Source organism: Arvicola amphibius, chromosome X (assembly GCF_903992535.2).
Source record: "Arvicola amphibius chromosome X, mArvAmp1.2, whole genome shotgun sequence".
Taxonomy (NCBI): domain Eukaryota; kingdom Metazoa; phylum Chordata; class Mammalia; order Rodentia; family Cricetidae; genus Arvicola; species Arvicola amphibius.
The window spans coordinates 22,976,233-22,996,481 of NC_052065.1; the positions used below are offsets into that span (position 1 = coordinate 22,976,233).

Below are 20,249 nucleotides of genomic sequence, written 5' to 3' on the forward strand. Positions count from 1 at the left end.
ACGTCCAGCAAGACACAAAAGTTTGGAGACTGAGCATGGTCATGTACATCTGCTATCTCAACTACTTAGGAAGTGCAGGCAGGCTTGCCTGGGCTCCATTACAAGTTTGAGACCAGTTTTGGCTGCATATTGAGACCTTGTCTTAAAGACACTCCCCAAAATCCCCAGACAAAACTGCAAAATGAAAAGATCCAAGAGTTTGAACAAAACTTGTAGAAATAGTTCTTTTCCTTGTTATCATTCGCATAATTTGTCTGTTAATTTAGCAAATACAGGTTGATCATCCCTAGTCCACAAACCTGAAATCTAAAATTCTCTTGAATCAGAAGTTCTGTGCCCACAGAATGCCACAAGGGACAAATTTCTACTCTTGATGTTATACATTATACTGTGATGGCTTGCAGTGAAAATGCAGGTGTGCCAAAAAATAGTAAACTAAAATTATCTTTCAGCTATATGCATGAAACATATAAACTGTAAATGTGGCATAAGTTAGCATTATTTCATTCATGATTATAATTAAGGTCCATTCTGTAGGTATTTTAGTTTTCATACCTGTATATACAAATAGTCAAAAAAATCTTTTAATTCCAAATTCAAATATATCTTCCCCAAAACATTCGAGATAAAAGATGCTCAACCGTCTTGTTTCCGTGCCTGAAAATTTGGCAGTCAGAGGATAATAAGACAGTCCCTATTCCACAGCAGCGTATGCTCTGGGAAGTCTGATGATTAATTTCTAAGAATATAACTGGTACCTTTATTCTTAAATGTTCCTGATGAGGCCTGTGCCTTTGTTGATTGGTCAGTTGGTTAACTAATTGCTCTTTGGAGTTCTGTGACTGCTAAGAATTATCAGGAATGTGGGAAAGGTGGTGGAGAATTATAGGTGGAATGTCTTGTGTCCCGTCTTCTAGCTTCCTGACTTCTACAGAGATCTGACTGATAAATTCCTCCAAGCTGTAGGACAGACTAGCTATTTATAATGGACGATGAGTCTACCCTTTTCCAGATCATTTTTGTTTATACCCACAGCCAGTGGAGCTGTTGTAGAACTGCTCCTGTTGTGTGTGTGTGTCTGTGTGTGTGTGTGTGTGATGGATACCATGCATGTGAAGGTCAGATGAAAACCTCAGACATTGGTCCTTACCTTCCACCTTGTCTGAAACAGGGTCTCATTGTTTTTTTATCAGGCTACTCATATACAAACTTCTAGGGATTTTCCTGCCTCTGCCTCCCACCTCAACATAGGAGCAGTGGGATTATTGGTCCTCCCACTTGCTCAGCAATTGCCTTGGCCACCGAGCCACCTCTCTAGCCCATGCTGCTATTCTTGAATTTTTGCATCTTACTTTAATGAAAGGAGAAAAAGTACGTTAGTGTCTTCATTACTTTTCTGTTCTAATGGAACACCATAACCAAGGCGATTTATAAAAGAAAGTGTTTAGGCTTATGGTTTCAGAGGCAGCAGGAACATCTCCAAATTTACCTCTTTACCTGCAAGTAGGAGGCAGAGAAAGAACAGGCTGGGGATGACACGGGTCTTGAGAAACTTCAAAGCCTGCCCCAAGTTGCATACCTCCTTCCGTAAGGCCACATCCTAATCCTTCTCAAACACTTCCACCAGCTGGGAAACAAGTGGCCTGTCCTGCCTGAGCTCTGTGTGTTCAGTCTGGGCTATGTGTGCCTTGTGTCTTCGAAAGAAGTTGTATGGTGATTTCTGTCATGGAGAACCATGGATGGTTCCGTTCATCTAAGAGCAACTCTTGCGTCTGCCTACGATCCCTGGTTTGGAGGAACTCCATACAAATCCTCTCCTATACCTGGTCACCCCACCTATACTTCCTGCCTGGCTACTGGCCAATCAGTGTTCATTTAAAATACAAGTGACAGGGTACAGACCATGGTCCCACAGCAGGGTCAGCTTCACTACATACCTAGCCTGAATATTAGTTGCCAGGACTCTGCAATGCTGTTGCCTTTGCCACCTTCCTATGTATGGCTCTCTTCCAGCTCCAGCATTATTGTCAGGGTAGCATACAGACATAAGGAAACACAGTCCTTAAGTCTTCCTATTATCTTAGGGATTTTGTCTCTGTGGACATCCATCCCTCCCTCCTACCTTCCTTGCTCCCTTCCCTTTCTTAGGATCTCCATATTGCCCAAACTATGCTTGAACTCACTATGCAATCAAAGGGTGACCCTGAACTCCTGATATCTCTGCCTCCCGAGTGCCAGGATTGTAGGTCTGTGGTCACTTGTGTTTTATTTCAAATGAATGAAAAAGGGGCAAGCCTAGCTACTCAACAGACTGAAGCAGAATGATCATATAGGTACAAGGCCTGATTGGGCTATGGAATGAATTTAAGGACAAGTTGAACCATTTACTGAGACCCTGTCTTAAAATAAAAAGGGGGGCTGTGGTATGACACACACTAGCATGTACAAAGCCCTGGGTTCAGTTCCTGGTTACCTCCCGCCCAAAAGCTAGATAAAGTGCTACATGCCTGATCTCAGAACTTGGGAGACTGAGGTGGAAGGATGCTAAGTGTGAGGCCAACATAATATCAATGAAAATTCCTGGAAAGAAAAACTGTGTGTGTAGAGGCTGGTTGGCTGATTAAAACTGTAGTGATGTTGAAGATGTTGGAATGTTTTCCTTGGACTAGCTTTAGCCCTGTGAATAGCCATTCCTTGTCCACCTCTGTGTTGGATCATCATGTGACTAATAGATTAAAATCTTTTGTAATCTATTAATTTAGAAGACCCATTTGCCTTCACCATCCCCAAACTAAGAATATCATCAGATAACATCTCAGACCTATAGGACGAATCTCCTCATCTTTCTGTGACTGCCTCTCTGATATCCACGCCAAATACATTTTAAACTTGTCTTGTATGACTTTCTTTGTTTGGCAAAACTGTAAAAACTTCTTGAAACTTTTTCCATATTGGAACGTGAAATTTGGGGTCACCTAAACCCGTGTTCCCAGGCTGCAGTCACTCAAATATGGCCCCTGAATAAACTATCTCTTGTTCCCTTTAGGATGAGAATTGTGGTTTTTGCATCCACGGTTGGGTACTCTATGAGACCCTGCTTCAGAAAAAATAGTACAGATCAAGGTATATATGTACATGGCATAGCCGCATATACAGTCACGCCACACATCTACGTATACAATACACAGCACAGGACAGATACATAGAACACGGACATATATGCACCACTGGCACACGTGTACATTTACATAAATCTGTACAGACAGCATCCATAGCATATACATCTATTTATAAATGTACATCTATATTCCAACATGACACAAACATATCACACTGAACTTTATCTACATTCTATGTCTCTTGGACACCATTAAAATCACAGATTCGAATATGGTCCCAACAGAACTCAACGTTGTTACATCTTGGTCCTTTTTTATTGTGTCTATCTGTGACAGGATTTGCTAGATTCTTATGAACTGGGGCCGTTAAAATCAGTTGGTGATTTCATAGTGTTGACTCTGCAAGCTTGGAGTTGGAGAGGGCCAAGAAAAATAGAGAAGGGGAATTGTTGGGGAAAGGGACATTAAATTGCTAAGTCAAGTGTAGTATAAGAAAGATAAACTTCCCCTTTCTTCTCCTCTCCCTTTCACTCCCCTCCCCCTCTCCTCCTCCCCTCCCCTCCCCTCCCATACCTTACTTTCCCCTCCCCTTTTCCTCCTCTCCCCTCCCCTCCCCTCAGCTGCCTTCCCTTCCTCTCCTTAGAACACAGAAGGGTTATCATCCACAAGGCAGGATACTTGTATAATAGTCCTATAGTCCTTTGGCCTACCAAATACTGTGCACTGCCCAGCTTCAAAGTCAATTTTAGATTGAGAATTGCTCTTTTCCTTAAATCAGAGGTTTGTTTTCTTTCTTTTTTGGTGAAGGGGTGTTTCTTTTAAAGAAATGTAGTTGGTATATACATGTGTGTCTGTATCAGATCTATATGTATGTGTCCTTGATACTTCATGTTCCATACAGAACATGTTACACATATGGCCTAACATATATAGCATGTGTTGTAGATTGTTACCATTTCACAAGTGGCTGTGGCACGGGTGTTGGAAAACGTGTAGTCCTTAAAGTGGTCTACTAGAGAAGATCCCAATCAGAATTCTTGTCTCATTTTTATGAGATAAGAAAATTCCTGGAAATTCCTCTAGATGCCCTGAGACCATTATAGGACCTACTGAATCAGAACCCACAAGCCAATTCCACAGTTTCTGAATTGTCCCACTCCCAGGAAGATACAGAGCCTCTGCAGGAGGGCCTGAACCAAGCTGGGGCTCTACCTCAAGAATACGCATACTGTCAGACTTGGGGCCCCAAGTCCAGGGTCGCCTTTTACCCCTACCTGTTCAGGAGCGTACTTTATAGCCAGTGTGCACAACCCTGCATGCTAAGAAGGCAGCCTTGTCTCAGAGGCCTTCAGTGACTCATCTCAAGTCCAGTACGCATACAGACTCTTACTTAGCTCTCTCCAACAAGTCCTTACCAACACCATTTACCGAGTCCCTGGATGTGTGTGTGATTCTCCTACAGCTCCTCTGTGATCAGCAGTGCCCAACCACAAGACAGCCAGCATGTGAATGAGGAGAGAGCTTTCTCTGAACCGGAAGCCCAGCTCTCTTCTAAGCGTCAACACCGACAGATATCAACCATGGAAACCTCTCGCTCCCCTTCACCCCAGTTTGCCCCACAGAAGTTGACAGACAAGCCTCCCCTGCTTATCCATGAAGACAACTCAGCAAGGTATTGTTTTACAACAGTATGCTACAGCTTCAAACATGGGTAAAATCTGGTCATGAAAAATCGTGTAGAGAATGAGGCCTAGCTCAAATGACCAGTTGTAGTTTAGTGACATCATGATCCCCTCTGTCTGCATTGAATGCATTTCCATTTGCCTTACTACCTGGCACATTCAGACTAAGCATATTTTGCCAGTGATCAAAATCAGATTTAACCCAAGTATAAGATATTTAGGTAAAGTTGAGTAATGTCCAGGATTTTCATATTCTTTCAATTTTCCCCTCTCCCTCCTTTCCTTTTTTCTTGTTTTGTGAGACATGAACTTGATATATAACTTGAGTTAGTCAAGAACTCACTGTGTAGCCTAGACTGTGTATGTGCCCTAAACTGTCTTTGAACTCCTCACTCTTTGGCCTCTTACTTCTAAAGAGCTAAGATAGCCAAAGACTTTTATCAACTAATAAGTTCTTCAACCCCTTTAAACTTCTGAATGACCCAGATAAAAAGCCCAGTGCCACAAGTTACCTCTTTTCAAGTTATGGTTCAGTAAGATCTCATAGACACCCCCCCCCAAAAAAAAAACATTATAGGTTATTACCATTGCTCTTGGTCACCTTCCAGAACTTTATCCTATTGCTGAAGAAGCTACATGCTTGAATCATAAAACATGCAGGCAAGTTGGTAATGACCTAAAAGTTTCATCCCCACTGGCTAGCTTTCATAGTGCCAGAAAGTGTTACTGATGATAGGGGAGTGAAGTAATAAACAGTCTTACCCAGCTGTGAACTCTGGGAATTATAATAATGAATGTTGTGGGAGTAAGTAACTTTCTGATTGGATCTATGACCTGCTCCACAAATTGGAACTTATGCCTGCTACTGTTAACAGTGCCGAGAACCCATAGCTGGGTAGGTCAAAGACTCTAGGAGAGAACCAACTACTCTCATTCTGATAAGTGGGTATTGCATTAAATCTTCCTTTTTAAGTACTTGTCTTTATACCCATAGGTTGGTACATTTTAACACTCATCAGAGAAGCTTCTTTTGCAATAGAAGACAATTAACAAAAAGATCCATAACTCTTGCAGAGAATATGAAACCTCTAAGTTTTCATACCCTTGTAGCATAAATTCTAATTGGTCTTTATAGTAAAAACTTGGAGTCAGCTATTTGGGGGTGGGGGGGTTGAAAGCTGAAGGATCAGAGACGCAGAGTAGTCAGGCACTAGAGAGTTTTTGTCCTACCATTGTTCAGGCTGAAGGGGAGATCCTGTCTCTATAAATCCTCACAATGAATGCTTCTTTGCCAAACCTCAGACTGCAGGCTCAGTTTGCATCCTTAGACTCCATCTGTCTCCACTAAACTTCAGACTGCAACTGAGTTCCTGTCTCCTTCCGCCTTCTATTCCTTTCTCCACCCAGGCATATCCTTTCCCGCCTCTACCTCCCTAGTGCTCGGGTTAAGGCATGTAACTCCCAAGTACAGGGATTAAAGGTGTGAACCACCACCACCCAGCTCTGTTTCTCTTTGAGACTGGATCAATTTCTTGTAGCCAAGGGTGGCCTTGAACTCAGAGATTTTCTGCCTCTGCCTCCCAATGTTGATATTAAAGGTGTGTCCCACCACTGCCTGGCCTCTATGGCTAACTAGTGTTTTAGTTCTGCACTCTGATCTTTAGGCAAGCTTTACCTGTTATGTTACAAACAAAATATCACTACAATACATGATATCACACCTTCTCCCAGAGTTCAGAGATCATTGTGGAAGAGTGGCTGGAAAGCTTGTAAGAGGCAGAGGTAATGAATGACTACATGAAATTATTTTCCAGACAGGATGGGGCAGCTGCACATATCAGCTCACAGTGGCTGTGACTGCATGTACAAGAGTAAGCCAGACAAATCCCAGCATAGATGGAGGGGAGCTTCACAAAGTCCTACCCCCTGTTGAGTAGCTTTTGGCAAGCACATACTAACAACACTAAGTAGACTTGGAAGTTTTATTGAAAACAAAAAGCAACATGAAATTGGGAAGGAATAGTGGGGGGACTTGATGAAAGCATAAGCATGTATGAAATTCTCAAATAATAAAAAGCCATTTTAGAAAGGACATCATTGATGTTGTTATTACATCTCTGTCCTAGTGAGGGTTCTACCGCTGTGATAAGAACCACGACCAAAGGCAACTTGGGGAGGAAAGGATCTCTTTCACCTCACAATGTCTAGGTCACCCTTAGAAAAGTAAGAGCAGGAACTGAGGCAGAGACCGTGGAGGAACACTGCTCACCGGCTTGCTGCTCATTGCTTGCTCAGCCTGCCTTCTTATACAACCCAGGACCAGCAGCTTCAGTGGGCTGGACCCTCCCACATCAAATATTAATCAAGAAAATGCCCCCACAGACTTGCCTATAGGCCACTCTGATGGAAGCAATTGTCCAATCGATGTTCTGTCTTCCCAGAGGACTTGCTGTGTATGCCTCAACTGTGTTTTATGTCTTAAATAAAGCATCTTTCAATTGGCAGCATTGTTAGTAATCTACAGAGAAGCTATCCTAGTCTGGTGATTTCTTCTTCAATGGAATCCCAACAGCCTGAGTTGCTTAGAAACAACAGATGTGGCTTGCTTATGTTTCTGGAGAATGGAAGAGAAAGGTCAAGGTGTGGCAAATTCAGAAACCTGTTTTATAGACGGCTGTGTCTTCACATGGTAAAGGAGGCAGGAAGCTCTTCAACATTCATCTGTGAAGACACTAATACCATTTAGAAGAGTCCATTTCCAACACACCACTTCTCTAAGGTCTTTCTCCTAAGACCACACCTAGGGTATTAAATTTCAACCTAGGAGGCCAGACGTCAATGGCATATGCCTTAATTTCAGCATTCAGGAGGCAGAGGTGAATCTCTATGAGTTTGAGACTGGGCATTGTCTTAATAATGAGACCTGTCTTTAAAAAAATCCTAGACGTTTGGGTGCTGCATACACGTTCTTATTATAGCAATAGGAAAACAATAAGGTGACCTCTTGTGATAGAGAAACTGCATAACATTTCATACAGGCAGTTTCCAGTGCCTTAGCATCTCAACTCATTAGAATTATACTGAATTACTGGTAGGCTTCATAGTGACACAGAGAGATTTAACAAATGGTTTTGATGCTTTTTTAAATGGTTATTTATTTATTTATTATTATTTGGGACAGGTTTCTCTGTAGCTTTGGAGCCTGTCCTGGAACTCGTTCTGTAGACCAGCCGGCCTCGAAATCACAGAGATCCACCTGTCTCTGCCTCCTGAGTTCTGGGCTTAAAGGTGTGAGCCACCCACTGCCCAGCACTGCATTTTTTTTGTATTGCCCTCATAATAAAAACACAAAATCAAGGAGTGTGCTTGATTTTGCTCATATGATTGAGCATTTGTCTTAAGTCCCTGGGTTCATGCCCAATTCTTAAGAAACAAAATGAATATTAAACAGGTTTGGTATCATTCAGAACCTCTCCCTCACATGCTTATAGGTGTGTGGCAGAGTTTTGAGTGAACTGCTAGAACATTTAGAGACCATGTGAGGGGTAAACGAGGACCATTTTCCAACCTCTGCTTTGTCTTTTGATTTGGCTAGTTGACAGTGGGTCTTTGTGTTAGGACTCCCTTTGTGAATCGCAGGTGGAAACCTGTACATGTCAAGATCTCAGAAGACCAGCCCTTGTCGTTACAGAATCGAGCGGTGTGGAGGGACACCACACCACGGTGATGAAAATGGTGCCCATAAAAATCGTGCACTCGGAAAGCCAGCCCGAGAAAAGAGAGCCGCCAGTAGTCTTGCGTGCCCAGCCGAGCTGCCCCAACTGCCCAGTGGGCTGGAGAGGACCAGATCAAGACATTGAGGACATCAGCGCAGTGTTCACTCCCGCTCTTGTGTGTACACACGACAGGAGGTGGGAAGCCCCTCATAGAGCCCGCCCTCCAGAGCCCCAGCCGCCCAGCACCCCAGTGCCTCCCGTCAGAGATAGCTGTTCCTCCCCTCCCTCACTTAACTACGGCAAGGCAAAGGAGAAGACCGTGGATGACTTGAAGTCTGAAGAATTAGCCAGGGAGATTGTGGGAAAAGACAGTCTTGGCTGACATCCTGGACCCTAGCGTGAAAATCAAGACCACCATGGATCTGATGGAAGGGATTTTCCCCAAAGACGAATCCCTCCTGGAGGAAGCTCAGCAGCGGAGGAAGCTGCTTCCCAAAGTCCCCTCACCCAGAGTCACAGAGGACCAGTGAGTAGATGGCATACACCTGCTTGTTTATCAGTCCCTATCTCCTAGGCTTAGAAGTAAAAGAAGGGACTTAGGGGCGTATTGATATCATGATTGCTTCTCACGGGAGGTGATGGTTTTCCTTGGGGTCCCCAGTACTTAGCGCTTTTTGGTAAGTCTTTAAATTTTCTTTTTCTTTTTTTTTTCCTCATCTTTTAATTAAAAATTTCCATCTCCTCCCCTCCTCCTCCCCCTTCCCTCCCCTCCCTTCCACCCATACCTCTATTCCCTCCCTCTCTAGGCCAAAGAGCCATCAGGGTTCCCTTCACTATGTTAAGTCCAAGGTCCTCCCAACTCCCCCTAAGTCCAGGAAGGTGAGCAACCAAACGGATAAGGCTCACAGTGAGCCCGTCCATGCTGTAGAGTCCAAGCTCATCGCCGTTGTCCTTGGTTTCTCAGTCCTCCTCCACCGTCCCTGGATTTGATTGCTTGGGGCTTAACAGAGGCAAGATGATGCCCACTGGAGAATGGAACACTCCTGACATCTAGTGGAAGCATAGCAGAAACGACTAAAGATCTTACCGTATATGAGACAGCTCCCAGATATCATCAGTGCTGACCCCGAGAAACCCTTTGTTGGCATGAGGCCGACTGTCCGCTTCCTCAGCTGTGTGGTGTTCTCATTTAATTTCCATATTCAATATGAAGATCGCATGCCTGTCCATCTATTTGTTTGAAAAGTAGGGTCTTTCTATGAACTTGGGGCTCCCTTGAACTTGATTCTTCTACCTCAGCTTCCTCAATGCTAGGTTGTAGGAATATGCCATCCTCATGTCCCTGTCTCCCTTCTACCCCACTCTTGATAATATTGAACTAGAAACCCAGGTCTTCATACATAGTAGGCAAGTTGTCATCACCAAGCTATAAGCCTTACTTATTTTGTCTTGTTTTGAGACAGTTACCTTTGACTGGCTTTAAACTCCAAATCTTCCCGCCTTAGATTCCTGAGACGCTGGCATCTTTATGTGTATTTAATCTGTGTCTCTTTGATCTACCTGCCTCTCACCTACTTTTAAGTCCCATTACAGAACCTGCCTCTTAAGGATGTTATATGATAGCATTTTCTTTCTTTTAAAGAGTTTGTTTGTTAAAAATTTCGGTTACCTAGGGCCAAAGGATGCATCTCAGAGATAAAGTATTTACCTAGCGCATGAAAGGACTTGGATTTAATCCAAATCACTGGTGGGATGGGAAAAGCAATTGTTTGCCTCTTCACCCAGGAAACAGGACACAGGCGTGCCAGGGGTCGTGTCCTTGGCCACCAATTCTACCTATTACAGCACATCGGCCCCCAAGGCAGAACTTCTTATCAAGATGAAGGACTTACAGGAGCCTGAGGAGTATTCAGGGGGTGACTTGGACCACGACCTGTCAGTTAAGAAGGTAAGAAGTGCAAATATGACCTCAGCCCAGTAGCTCCAATTGAAAACTACCAAGTAGGCTTGAGGCTAGAGAATTATTTAAGGCCAGGAGTTCTGGACCAGTCTGGAAGGAATAAGGAGACCTTCCTCTGTTCAGTCAAAACTCCCTACCTGCTAAATGTAGAGATATATGCCTGTTATTCAACACTAAGAAGATTGAGGCAGGAGGGTGGCAAGTTCGATCAGTCTGTGCAGCCACGGTAAGTTCACGCCTGATCTTTACAGTGAGATCCTTCCTCAAAAAATTAAATAAAAACAACCTTTCCTCACAATTGTACGTGCTATAGCCTTTCTACAAAGCCCTGTGAAGATCCAACTGTAGGCAAGACTAGAGAAAGGAGCCCTCTGTAAGGGACTTATGTTCTTAAGAAATATGTTAGGCTACCGCCAAAAAAAAAAAAAAAAAACAGACACATCTAAACATAGGCTGGGTAAACCTGACTTCTACCTGCTTTTAGGAATAGGTTTTATTGAAATATAGCCACATTCATTTGCTTACATATTGACTGTCACTGATCTTGGAACCTACAAGAAGTAAAAATATATACCACCCTAGTCCCTCATGGGAAAAGTTTGCAGTGAATAGCTAGAAAGAGACAAATGCCCGTGATTGTAGAAACAGAGTAGTGCCAGGCAGGCTCTAACCCTAGAACTGTGTCCTGTATGAGGGAAAGGTAGAGGAGGTACAGATACTCTTTGGCAGGAGCTGGTGGTGGTCTTGGGAGAAGCAGTAGAAGGCAGGGCTTCAGCTTCATGAACCAAGAAAGAAGGTTGGAAGTTAACTCATGGCCATTTTATGCAGTCTACCCGTGGCAGTCATGGCAAGGACACTGTTATCTTTTGCTCCCGACCCAGTGATTTGAAAGATAGCACAGATGATCTTAATTATGTAAGAAATGTTAGGGAAGGGAGTATTATGACCTATTTATATAATAAAAAACATCTTCAGTGTAGAAAATGGTAACCTTTTGAGTTCTGTGAACTAAATATGGTCTCTTAGAGACTTTGAATTGGAGCAATATATACTTTATTCTAGTCATGTGTCCATATTTTTAAAAACATCAGCATTTCTAGTTTTACTTCATAAAACAGAATTCGAAGCATTTTGATTTAGGCTATGCTGTACATACAGGGAACTTTATATTTTTATTTTATTTTATTTTACGCCCTGGCAATGCTGAAGCATACATGGGCAGCCCATATATGGTGGTTCTGTTGAACTTGTCCATATTGGGTTTCACGGTCTAAGTTGATGAGGACTGCTGACTGGGTCTCTTCCTCCTTCTTTCTAGTTAGGCTTGTTATTTCATAGCACAATACATTTAGAAGTGCATGTTTTGGCCAAGGACATAGCTTATTGGCAGAATGCTTGCTTACCTAGCATGTATTAGGTCCTAGATTCATTCTCTAGCTCCCTACCTTACAAAGTATGCCAAAATGTCTTTAAAATCCAGGTGCGGTGATATGTACCTATAATCCTTGATTCAGGAGGAAGAAGGAAGGGGATTATCAAAACCAGCTGGGATCCATAACCAGCTGGATACCAGCCAGAGCTATACAGCAAGTCCCTTTCTCAGAAATGCCACCTCCGAAAAACAATTTAAAAAATGATTTTACCACCTTTGTCTGTATAGTGCTTTACCTATTGGTTCTGAAGAGCACCAGGTACTGGAATACTGTGTCAAGAGGCCACTGCTTTGGGTCTGGGTGAATCACAGAGTGTGATGAGTTTTGTTACATTTTATTTATTTATTTTTGTGCACAGAATCATGTTTTGTAAATATCCATGTTTTCTAATAGTCTTACTCAGCCTAGGGATTACATCCCACATGTTGAGAACCACTGCTTTAAATGGCTTGTGTCAGGGTGGGTAATAATTTTAATGTTTACTGGTTTGTCTGAGGAAGATGGAGTTCTAGAAATGAATGCCCGGTGGTAGCTGCACAGAAGCATAAATGTGCTAAGTTCCACATTGTCGCACACTTTAAAACAGTCAAGCTATGGGTTCGTGTAGGTCAGCAACACAGTGGATGCCCAGGATGAACAGCGCCCAGAGTTATATCCCCAGCACTGCAGAGAAAAGTAAAAGATGAAATGTTAAATCATTTATGGCACATATATATTTTCCCTACTAATGTCTTTATCAGATGGAAGGCAATAGATTATACTTACAGTGTCTCAGAAGGTCGCTGACGTTTCTTTACATGTGTTACTGTTACCTCTCTGTGATGAGACACTTGACATAGACAACATTAGAGAAAGAAGGTTTCTGTTAATCATGGTTTTAATGATGGCTGAGTTATCCAATAGTGGCTATGGCATAGTCCTACTCATCAAAGCCACAAGCAGCTGCAGGAAGGGCAAGATGCAGTACTTAGATCATGCCCAGTGTCTCAGTCCTCCACCTTCTACAGTTTTACCACCTCCCAGTAGTTTCGTTTTTCAAATTCTGAAACCATAGATAGATAAAACCATTAATTGGGTCAGAGCTCCAAGATCTAATTGCCTCTGGAATCATGGTATTCAGTATCTGCTAAACTTTTTCTGAGAAAATAAGAACAAATCACCTACTTACCACAGATAGGGTACCAAGGTAATATCTTGGTTAGGGTTCTCTTCAGTATTGTCTGATTGAAAGAATTCTGTCAAGAGACAGACAGATGAAGCAAAAGGCTTCATAGCAAAACTAAGCAAAGTAAACATTGCAAAGATGAATTGGGTGGGCTTCCCAAAGCACCAAGTAGCCCATAGTTCTTCATTGTGAAATTTGAAAGGATTTTAATGACTATTTATGAGGCAGGTGGCATATTCATGGAATAAGGCAACTCTTTTCGTTTCTGAAATCATGGTGCACCAGATTTCCTTTTTAAAGGGATAGTGTTTACCTGATTCTCTTTAAAAAGCTCCAAAAGCAAAGGTGTCGACCCAAATGCAATATTGATTTCAGGTCTTTTGTGGGTATAGACTCTTTGTTAGTTCACATGTGTAAGAGGATGCCCTGGCTCCTTGGTTTTGACAAAGAGGAACAGCCTACCTGACCTGTAGCTTCAAGGAGACATAGTGGCTAAGACACATAACTTCAGTGGTCCTCAGGTGCCTCATTTCTCACTCCTTTCATAATGGGCATCAAAAAGATGAGTTTTACCCATATATAGCTTGGTGAATCAATGAGTTTACTGGATCTACTGCAAGGAGCACGAATGACCCCAAAACAATCATATCACTGGGAAAGTCTCACCCTGGCTTAGATAACAATTTCTTTAAAGCTACATAGGTGGAGTCCTAGTCTACACGCCATTTCGCCCCTCTCAAAGACACATGCATTGGGGGAGGTATTACATGTTCATAGGAAATGTGTCAGAGAAAGTGGCTGGAATCTCAGGAAAGGGTCTAATGACCTTCCCTATTCTCTCTTCTGAGGAAGAGTTAACAAGCTGATCTTATTGGTGGTTTTTTGTTTTTTCTTTTTTTCTTTTTTTTTTTTTTTTTTTTTTTTTTTTTTTTTAACATTTTTTTTTTTTGTTTTGCTTTTGAGTAATGACAAGCCTGGGAGAAAGCTATATAGGTAGAGGCACTTTTACAGAAGCCTAAAAATCTGAATTTACTCCCCAGATCTTACAAGGTGTCAGAACAGAACCAAGTCCTCAGTTTTCCTCTGACCTCTCCATGTGTGCCATGGCTCGCATGTACTTGCATGCGTGAATGCACATGCGTGCATACATGCACACATACTAAATAAATAATGTTTAATAAACACATGTGATAGCTGTTTTGCTAAAAGACAGAGATAATTAGTGCTGGATATAGATTCAAGCTGTCTCTGTATGTAAGTCTTTAATTTGTATGCTTAAAATGACAGCATTCAAGGTGTCATATAGATTCCATGAATTCTTGCAGACACAGAGATCGGAATAGCATCTATTGTAAGTCAAACCGAGGTAGCTCTAGCATTCCAGGACATTCACCAAATGAGAATTTGTTTTATTTAGCTTTTGTTTTTATGTTTGGAAATAGTATCTCATTATATAGACTGGGCCAGCCTGGAGTTCATCATCCTTGAGCCTTTGTCTCCCCAGTGCTGAAATTAAAGACATAAAGCACCAGGCCTGGGTGTTGAAGAAGCAGTGGGCTGCGTTCCCACCCCGCTCCCGCATGACTAGCTTTACACCCGAAACAACAACACACAAATTGTATTCATTTAAACACGCCTGGCCCATTAGTTTTAGCATCTTATTGGCTAACACTCACATCTTGACTAACCCATATTTAGTAATCTGTGTAGCACCACGAGGTGGTGGCTTACCAGGAGAGATCTTAACCTGCGTCCTACTCAGAGAGGAGAGGCATGGCGACTGCCTGAGGTGTCTGCCTGACTCTGCTTTCTTTCTCCCACAATTCTGTTCTGTCTACTCCGCCTACCTAATTTTCTGTCCTATTAAAGGGCCAAGGCAGTTTCTTTATTAACCAGTGAAAGTAACACATAGACAGATGACCCTCCTCCATCACCTGGGTTCCTATTTCTCTTTTGGATTTATTCGTGTATTTTTTGTGGTGCTGAGGTTGGAACCCAAGACCTCATGAATGCTATGTAAATACTTTATCACTGACTTATATATACACCAGCCCTGTTTTGTCTTTAGTACATTTTTATATACATTTAATTTCTTTTAACATTTATGTGTACGCGTGCATGTGCATGTGTGCATGCAACAGCACATACATGGTGGTCAGAGTCCAACTGGTGGGAGCTGGTTCTCCTTTCCCCAAGTGGGTTGTAGGATTAGAACTCAGGTCATCAGACCTTTCTTTGCTGAGCTACCTCTTTGGCTCACACAAACGAGGAAGCTTATATTTAACCAGGAGGCCTTTTCCTCTCCCTGGTTTTACAAATCCCCCGTTATTTGATGGTTCAAAGACTAACATCTAGCTGAATTCTTCCCAGACTGTGTGTGACTTGGCTATACTAACCTAGGGCCCCAGCTTGGGATGATTCTAACTAATGTCTCAATGCTTCCCTGTGCCCTACAGCAAGAGCTCATCGACAGCATCGGCCGTAAGCTGCGGGTACTGCGGGAAGCCCGAGAGAGCCTTCTGGAAGACATCCAAGCCAACAACGCCCTGGGAGAAGAGGTAGAAGCCATTGTGAAAGACGTCTGCAAACCCAATGAGTTTGACAAGTTCCGGATGTTTATTGGGGACCTGGACAAAGTGGTGAACCTCCTGCTGTCACTGTCAGGCCGCTTGGCCCGCGTGGAAAATGCCCTCAATAATCTGGACGACAGTCCTTCTCCTGGAGATCGGGTACTGGCAAACGTGTCTGTGTGGGAAATGGGAAGTGGTGAGGATGTTTTAGAGTGACCATCCTTGGGGTGCTAGGAAAGGCAGCTCTTAGAAGCCTCATACTGTCTGTGCATGGCATATACCATCACATGTATCCTCAGTTTTCTTATACTCAGAAGAAGATAAATTCCTCACTTCCATAGGTTATGTTTCAGCTAAACATCTTTCTCTGTTCTTTACATATTATGGAACTTCAAAATCAATCTCTTTATTAATGAAACACGTCTGGCTCTTTCCCACCGTGAAACACGTCTGGCTCTTTCCCACTGCTGTCTCAGTAGCTTTCAGGCATCCGTGTGATTTTCACAACTTGAGCAATATTTGTAGAACACGTTAATCATGTCCACTTGTTTTCCATTTGGAGGATGTTGGCTTGACCTGCCCTCTTTCAGAGAAAGTATCTCATCTCTTTCTTTGTCTCAGGCCTGACAAGGCAAGATGTACTCTAAAGTTTCTATGGTCATGGGAATCCCAAAGAGAGTTTCCGTTTCAGGCCACATTGAGTAAGAGATAACAGCCCCTCTTTCCTGAGCTCCTGCCAGGCTCCGTGTGAAGACAATGAGTGCGTTCATGTCTTCCTTTCTTCACTTCCTTCATCTTAGACTTGGTAGGGTTTCTATTGGACATGGATATTCTATAAACTAAAAGCAATGATGGTAAGTTTTGTGTGTCCGAGACATTGTTTGAAGCAAGACACTGTAAGGAGTGAAGAGCTGTTCCACACATACTTCCCAGCAGCTCTTGCTCTGGGTTTTGCTTTACTGGCCTTTTTTTTTTTTGTCTCTGTACCACCTTCTGTTGAAGAATTTAATCTTGTCCTAGAATCTCAATCTCTCTCTCTCTCTCTCTCTCTGTCTCTCTCTCTCTCTCTCTCTCTGTCTCTCTCTCTCTCTCTCTCTCTCTCTCTCTCTCTCTCTCTCTCTCTCTCTCCCCCTCTCTCCTCTCTCTCTGTATGTGTGTGTGTTCCACTGTCTTTCTCCCTCTCCTTTCTCCCCTCCCCTCTCCTCATAGTGTTGATTCTGCAAGCTTGGAGTTGGAGAGGGCCAAGAAAAATATAGAAGGGGAATTGTTGGGGGAAGGGATGTTAAATTGCTACATCAATTGTAGTGTAAGAAAGATAAACTCCTCTCCTCCCCTCCCCTCCCCTCCCCTCCCGTCCCCTCCCCTCCCCTCCACTCCCCTCCCTCTTTGTGCTATAGCCCAATCCTACATTTGCGTTCTATTTTGAGGCCAGGTGTCAGTAATTTGTCTGGGCTGGATTGGAATTTACTTCACAGCTAAGACATACCTTCACTTATGAGCTTTCTGCCCCAGTCTTCTGAGTACCTGAGATTACAGGCCTGAGCCACTGGGCTCAACTTATAGTATTTTCTTTTTTCAGTTTTGGGACAAACAGGATTCCCAAGTCCTTTGTCTCTTTGAAGCATGTCAGAACTCTGTAACTGCTGGTCCCTGATTTTAAGGCAAATGGAAGAGAAGGCACAGACAAAGAGGAAATCCAGAGGGGCCTAAGTGACTTCTGGAAGGGTGAGGAAAGGAGGAGTTGTAGAGAAGATGGCCATAGTTAAAAGCACATGTAGACTACATTCTGGTCATTTCTATGGGGATCCCATGTGACTTCAAGGTTTCCATCAGACCGGTCTCCAAAAGCTGCAGGGCTTTTAAAGAATTGGCCAGAGTCTTGTCTTTAGCCCCGCCTCAACAGGACTTTCTGTCTCCCTTTCCTCAACAGCAGTCACTGTTGGAGAAACAGAGGATCCTAACCCAGCAGCATGAGGATGCCAAGGAGCTTAAAGAGAACCTGGACCGTCGTGAGCGCATTGTATTTGATATCCTGGCCAACTACCTCAGTGAGGAGAGCCTGGCTGACTATGAACACTTCGTGAAGATGAAGTCAGCCCTCATCATCGAGCAACGAGAGCTGGAAGATAAAATCCACCTGGGTGAAGAGCAGCTCAAGTGTTTGTTTGACAGCCTACAGCCTGAGAGAAGCAAGTAAGAGACCTGTCCCTGCAGAAGTCGGACACTGAGCCTTGGAAATTAATGCCTGGGAATACAAGAGTGAATCCAAGCCTATTTGCCCATCTCTGGAGAGACACACTCTGGAGCCACAAGGCTAGTAAAAAAGCAATAATGTCCTATTAGTATGTGATGATTCATTTATGTTTTTCATTTCTATTGGTTTGCTGAGCAGAGTTTCATATTACATGCGACTTCACAGAATGCCCGCCTTTACTGGTCAGCAGGGACCCCTAGAATGTCCAATGGCTGGGCCCACAATACATGCAAGCACTCCTTTGCAGCGCTGACACCATTGTTCCTCCTTTGTGTAGATGCCAAGTACATCCCTACGGTACATGAGAGGAAAGACCCTTGTGATTTAGCCAGGCCTCGGCTACTATGTGTTCTGTTTTTCATTTAATAATGCGAGCATTCATTGGCTTATCATCATGATGATGGTAATTTATTGATATGTGGGAAACATGAACAGTTTTTTAGTGGTTAAAAACCAACTATGAAATGAACAGCCTGCATATTGGATGTATTCATTCCAAGAATAAGATTATCACATAGTCCTTCTTGTCACATCTTAAATAATTTCTAACCAAGTGACATTATTTGGTTAAAAGTGTGTCTACCCGTAATGTAATTGCTTGTGTTTTATTTTCTGAGACCAGTGGAATATTTTGAAGTTTTCTCCCTCAAAACACTCCTTTGTGTATGTGATCCTTAATGATAATTGGTGGCTTGTCTCTTTTTACTTTTCTGTTACCATGAGCTACATACCATGTACCTTAAGACTTAAGATTCCGTCTTCTAGTTTGTCAGAGGTCCTGTGGAGTGATTAGTACTTACACTTGAAATCGAGTTTCAAGATTCCTTGTCCTTAACAGTTGAAATGGAAAGATGGATAAATGGAGTGTTATTCATTAAAGCAACACTGTCATTCTATTGGTTTCCAGTTAACGGGACAGGGATTGGGAAAAAGTATTTGTAAATCATGTGTCTGATTTGTTACTCATTTTATTTTTATTATTATTTGTTTGTTTTAGAAGAGTCTCACATAACCCGGATTGGCCTCAGTCTCCCTATGTAGTCCAGATGACCTTGAACTCCTGATCCTCCTGCCTCCACTTCCTGAGTTCTGAGTTTACTAGCATACCCCACTTCCATGGCTTTCTACATCTGATAAAAGATTTATATAAAGAATTCCCAATATCCAACAGTAGAAAACAAACCATTTGGAAAAAGTGGGCAAAAGACTTGACACTTCACCAAAGAGAATGTGTGTATGGCATATAAACACATGAAAAATGTTCAGGCACCAATGGCGTGTATAACTTGCGTTAAATGTGTGTAGGTTTGGTGTAGTTAAAGAGAAGTTTATGTAACTAAATGCATGGTGAAAGATGAGTAAGCTCCTCTAGTGACTTGATGTTTGGGCGTCACTAGTCTTTGTTCTATCAAGGGATTGTTTAATTCTTGTTTTCCCTTGAGATTGCAGCAGATGCAAAGATTTCCCTTTTGCCAATAACCATGCCCTTTCCAGAATACACATGCACACTTAGATCCATGTGTATATGCATGAGCTCACACTCCCATACACAGTTGTCTTAAAGGACCAGAATCCATGCTTCCTGAGCCAGAGGAACAGAGGTTGATACCATACAATTGAGTCGAGGTAGGTAAGCTTCTCTACTGCAGAGCACAGATGGCCTTGTTGACAATCTATCACTTGTCGGCTGGAAGAAAACCTTTGCAAATGTATTGAATCCTATTAAACAAAGCTACTTCTACCTTTTGAAGTCCTTGATCTGTCACTGCAGCGTCCTCTTTCCACTTGGTCATTCCTTGCTGTGAATGTGGGTCATGTCAGAAAATGTAATGCTGACTGTTCACATACTTTTCAAGGAATTGCAGACTGTTTTGTTTTTAATTTACACAAGGCTATTTACCTGTGGTTCTTTATCCCAAAATACAGTGTTGTGAAAATTTGATATGTGTGTAAACTGTGAATAGTGGAATTTTGTTTGTCTGTAACCTGCCTTTTCATGTTGTTCCAAGATTGTCTGTTATGGAAAACAATATGTAGTGCTCTAGCATGCTTGTACTGAAACATTGTCCATTCCCTGCTTGCCTGTTCCATGTCTGATTAGCAGGGATCCAAGAATTCCAGAGAGTCCATGTACATATGTCTGTGACTATTGATACTATTGCATAAGAAACAATCTGGTGCTAATGGTTTGTCCTTGGCATGCGTAGGCGTGGGTACATTTGTGGAACTCTCTGTATACACACTGACCTTGCTTGTGGTCGGTTTTTGTGGCTTTACCCTGAACTCTGCCCTGGAAAAAAAATGCACATTTGTGCTTGATGCTTACCACTTATCAACAGATCCTCTTGCT

General features: G+C 42.6%; 1 protein-coding gene across 1 annotated transcript in view; it reads left to right on the top strand.

The window, feature by feature from the left end:
* The window catches only part of Shroom2 (shroom family member 2), a 115,192-nt gene extending 95,160 nt beyond the window's left edge, over positions 1 to 20,032 (top strand). The window contains 8 exon segments of the mRNA XM_038317148.1: positions 4,582 to 4,807; positions 8,510 to 8,572; positions 8,575 to 8,715; positions 8,717 to 8,889; positions 8,891 to 9,043; positions 10,303 to 10,465; positions 15,532 to 15,804; positions 17,576 to 20,032. Of these exon segments, the coding sequence (XP_038173076.1) occupies positions 4,582 to 4,807; positions 8,510 to 8,572; positions 8,575 to 8,715; positions 8,717 to 8,889; positions 8,891 to 9,043; positions 10,303 to 10,465; positions 15,532 to 15,804; positions 17,576 to 17,842 (1,459 nt within the window). The 3' untranslated portion in view covers positions 17,843 to 20,032.
* The last annotated feature ends 217 nt before the right edge of the window (positions 20,033 to 20,249 follow it).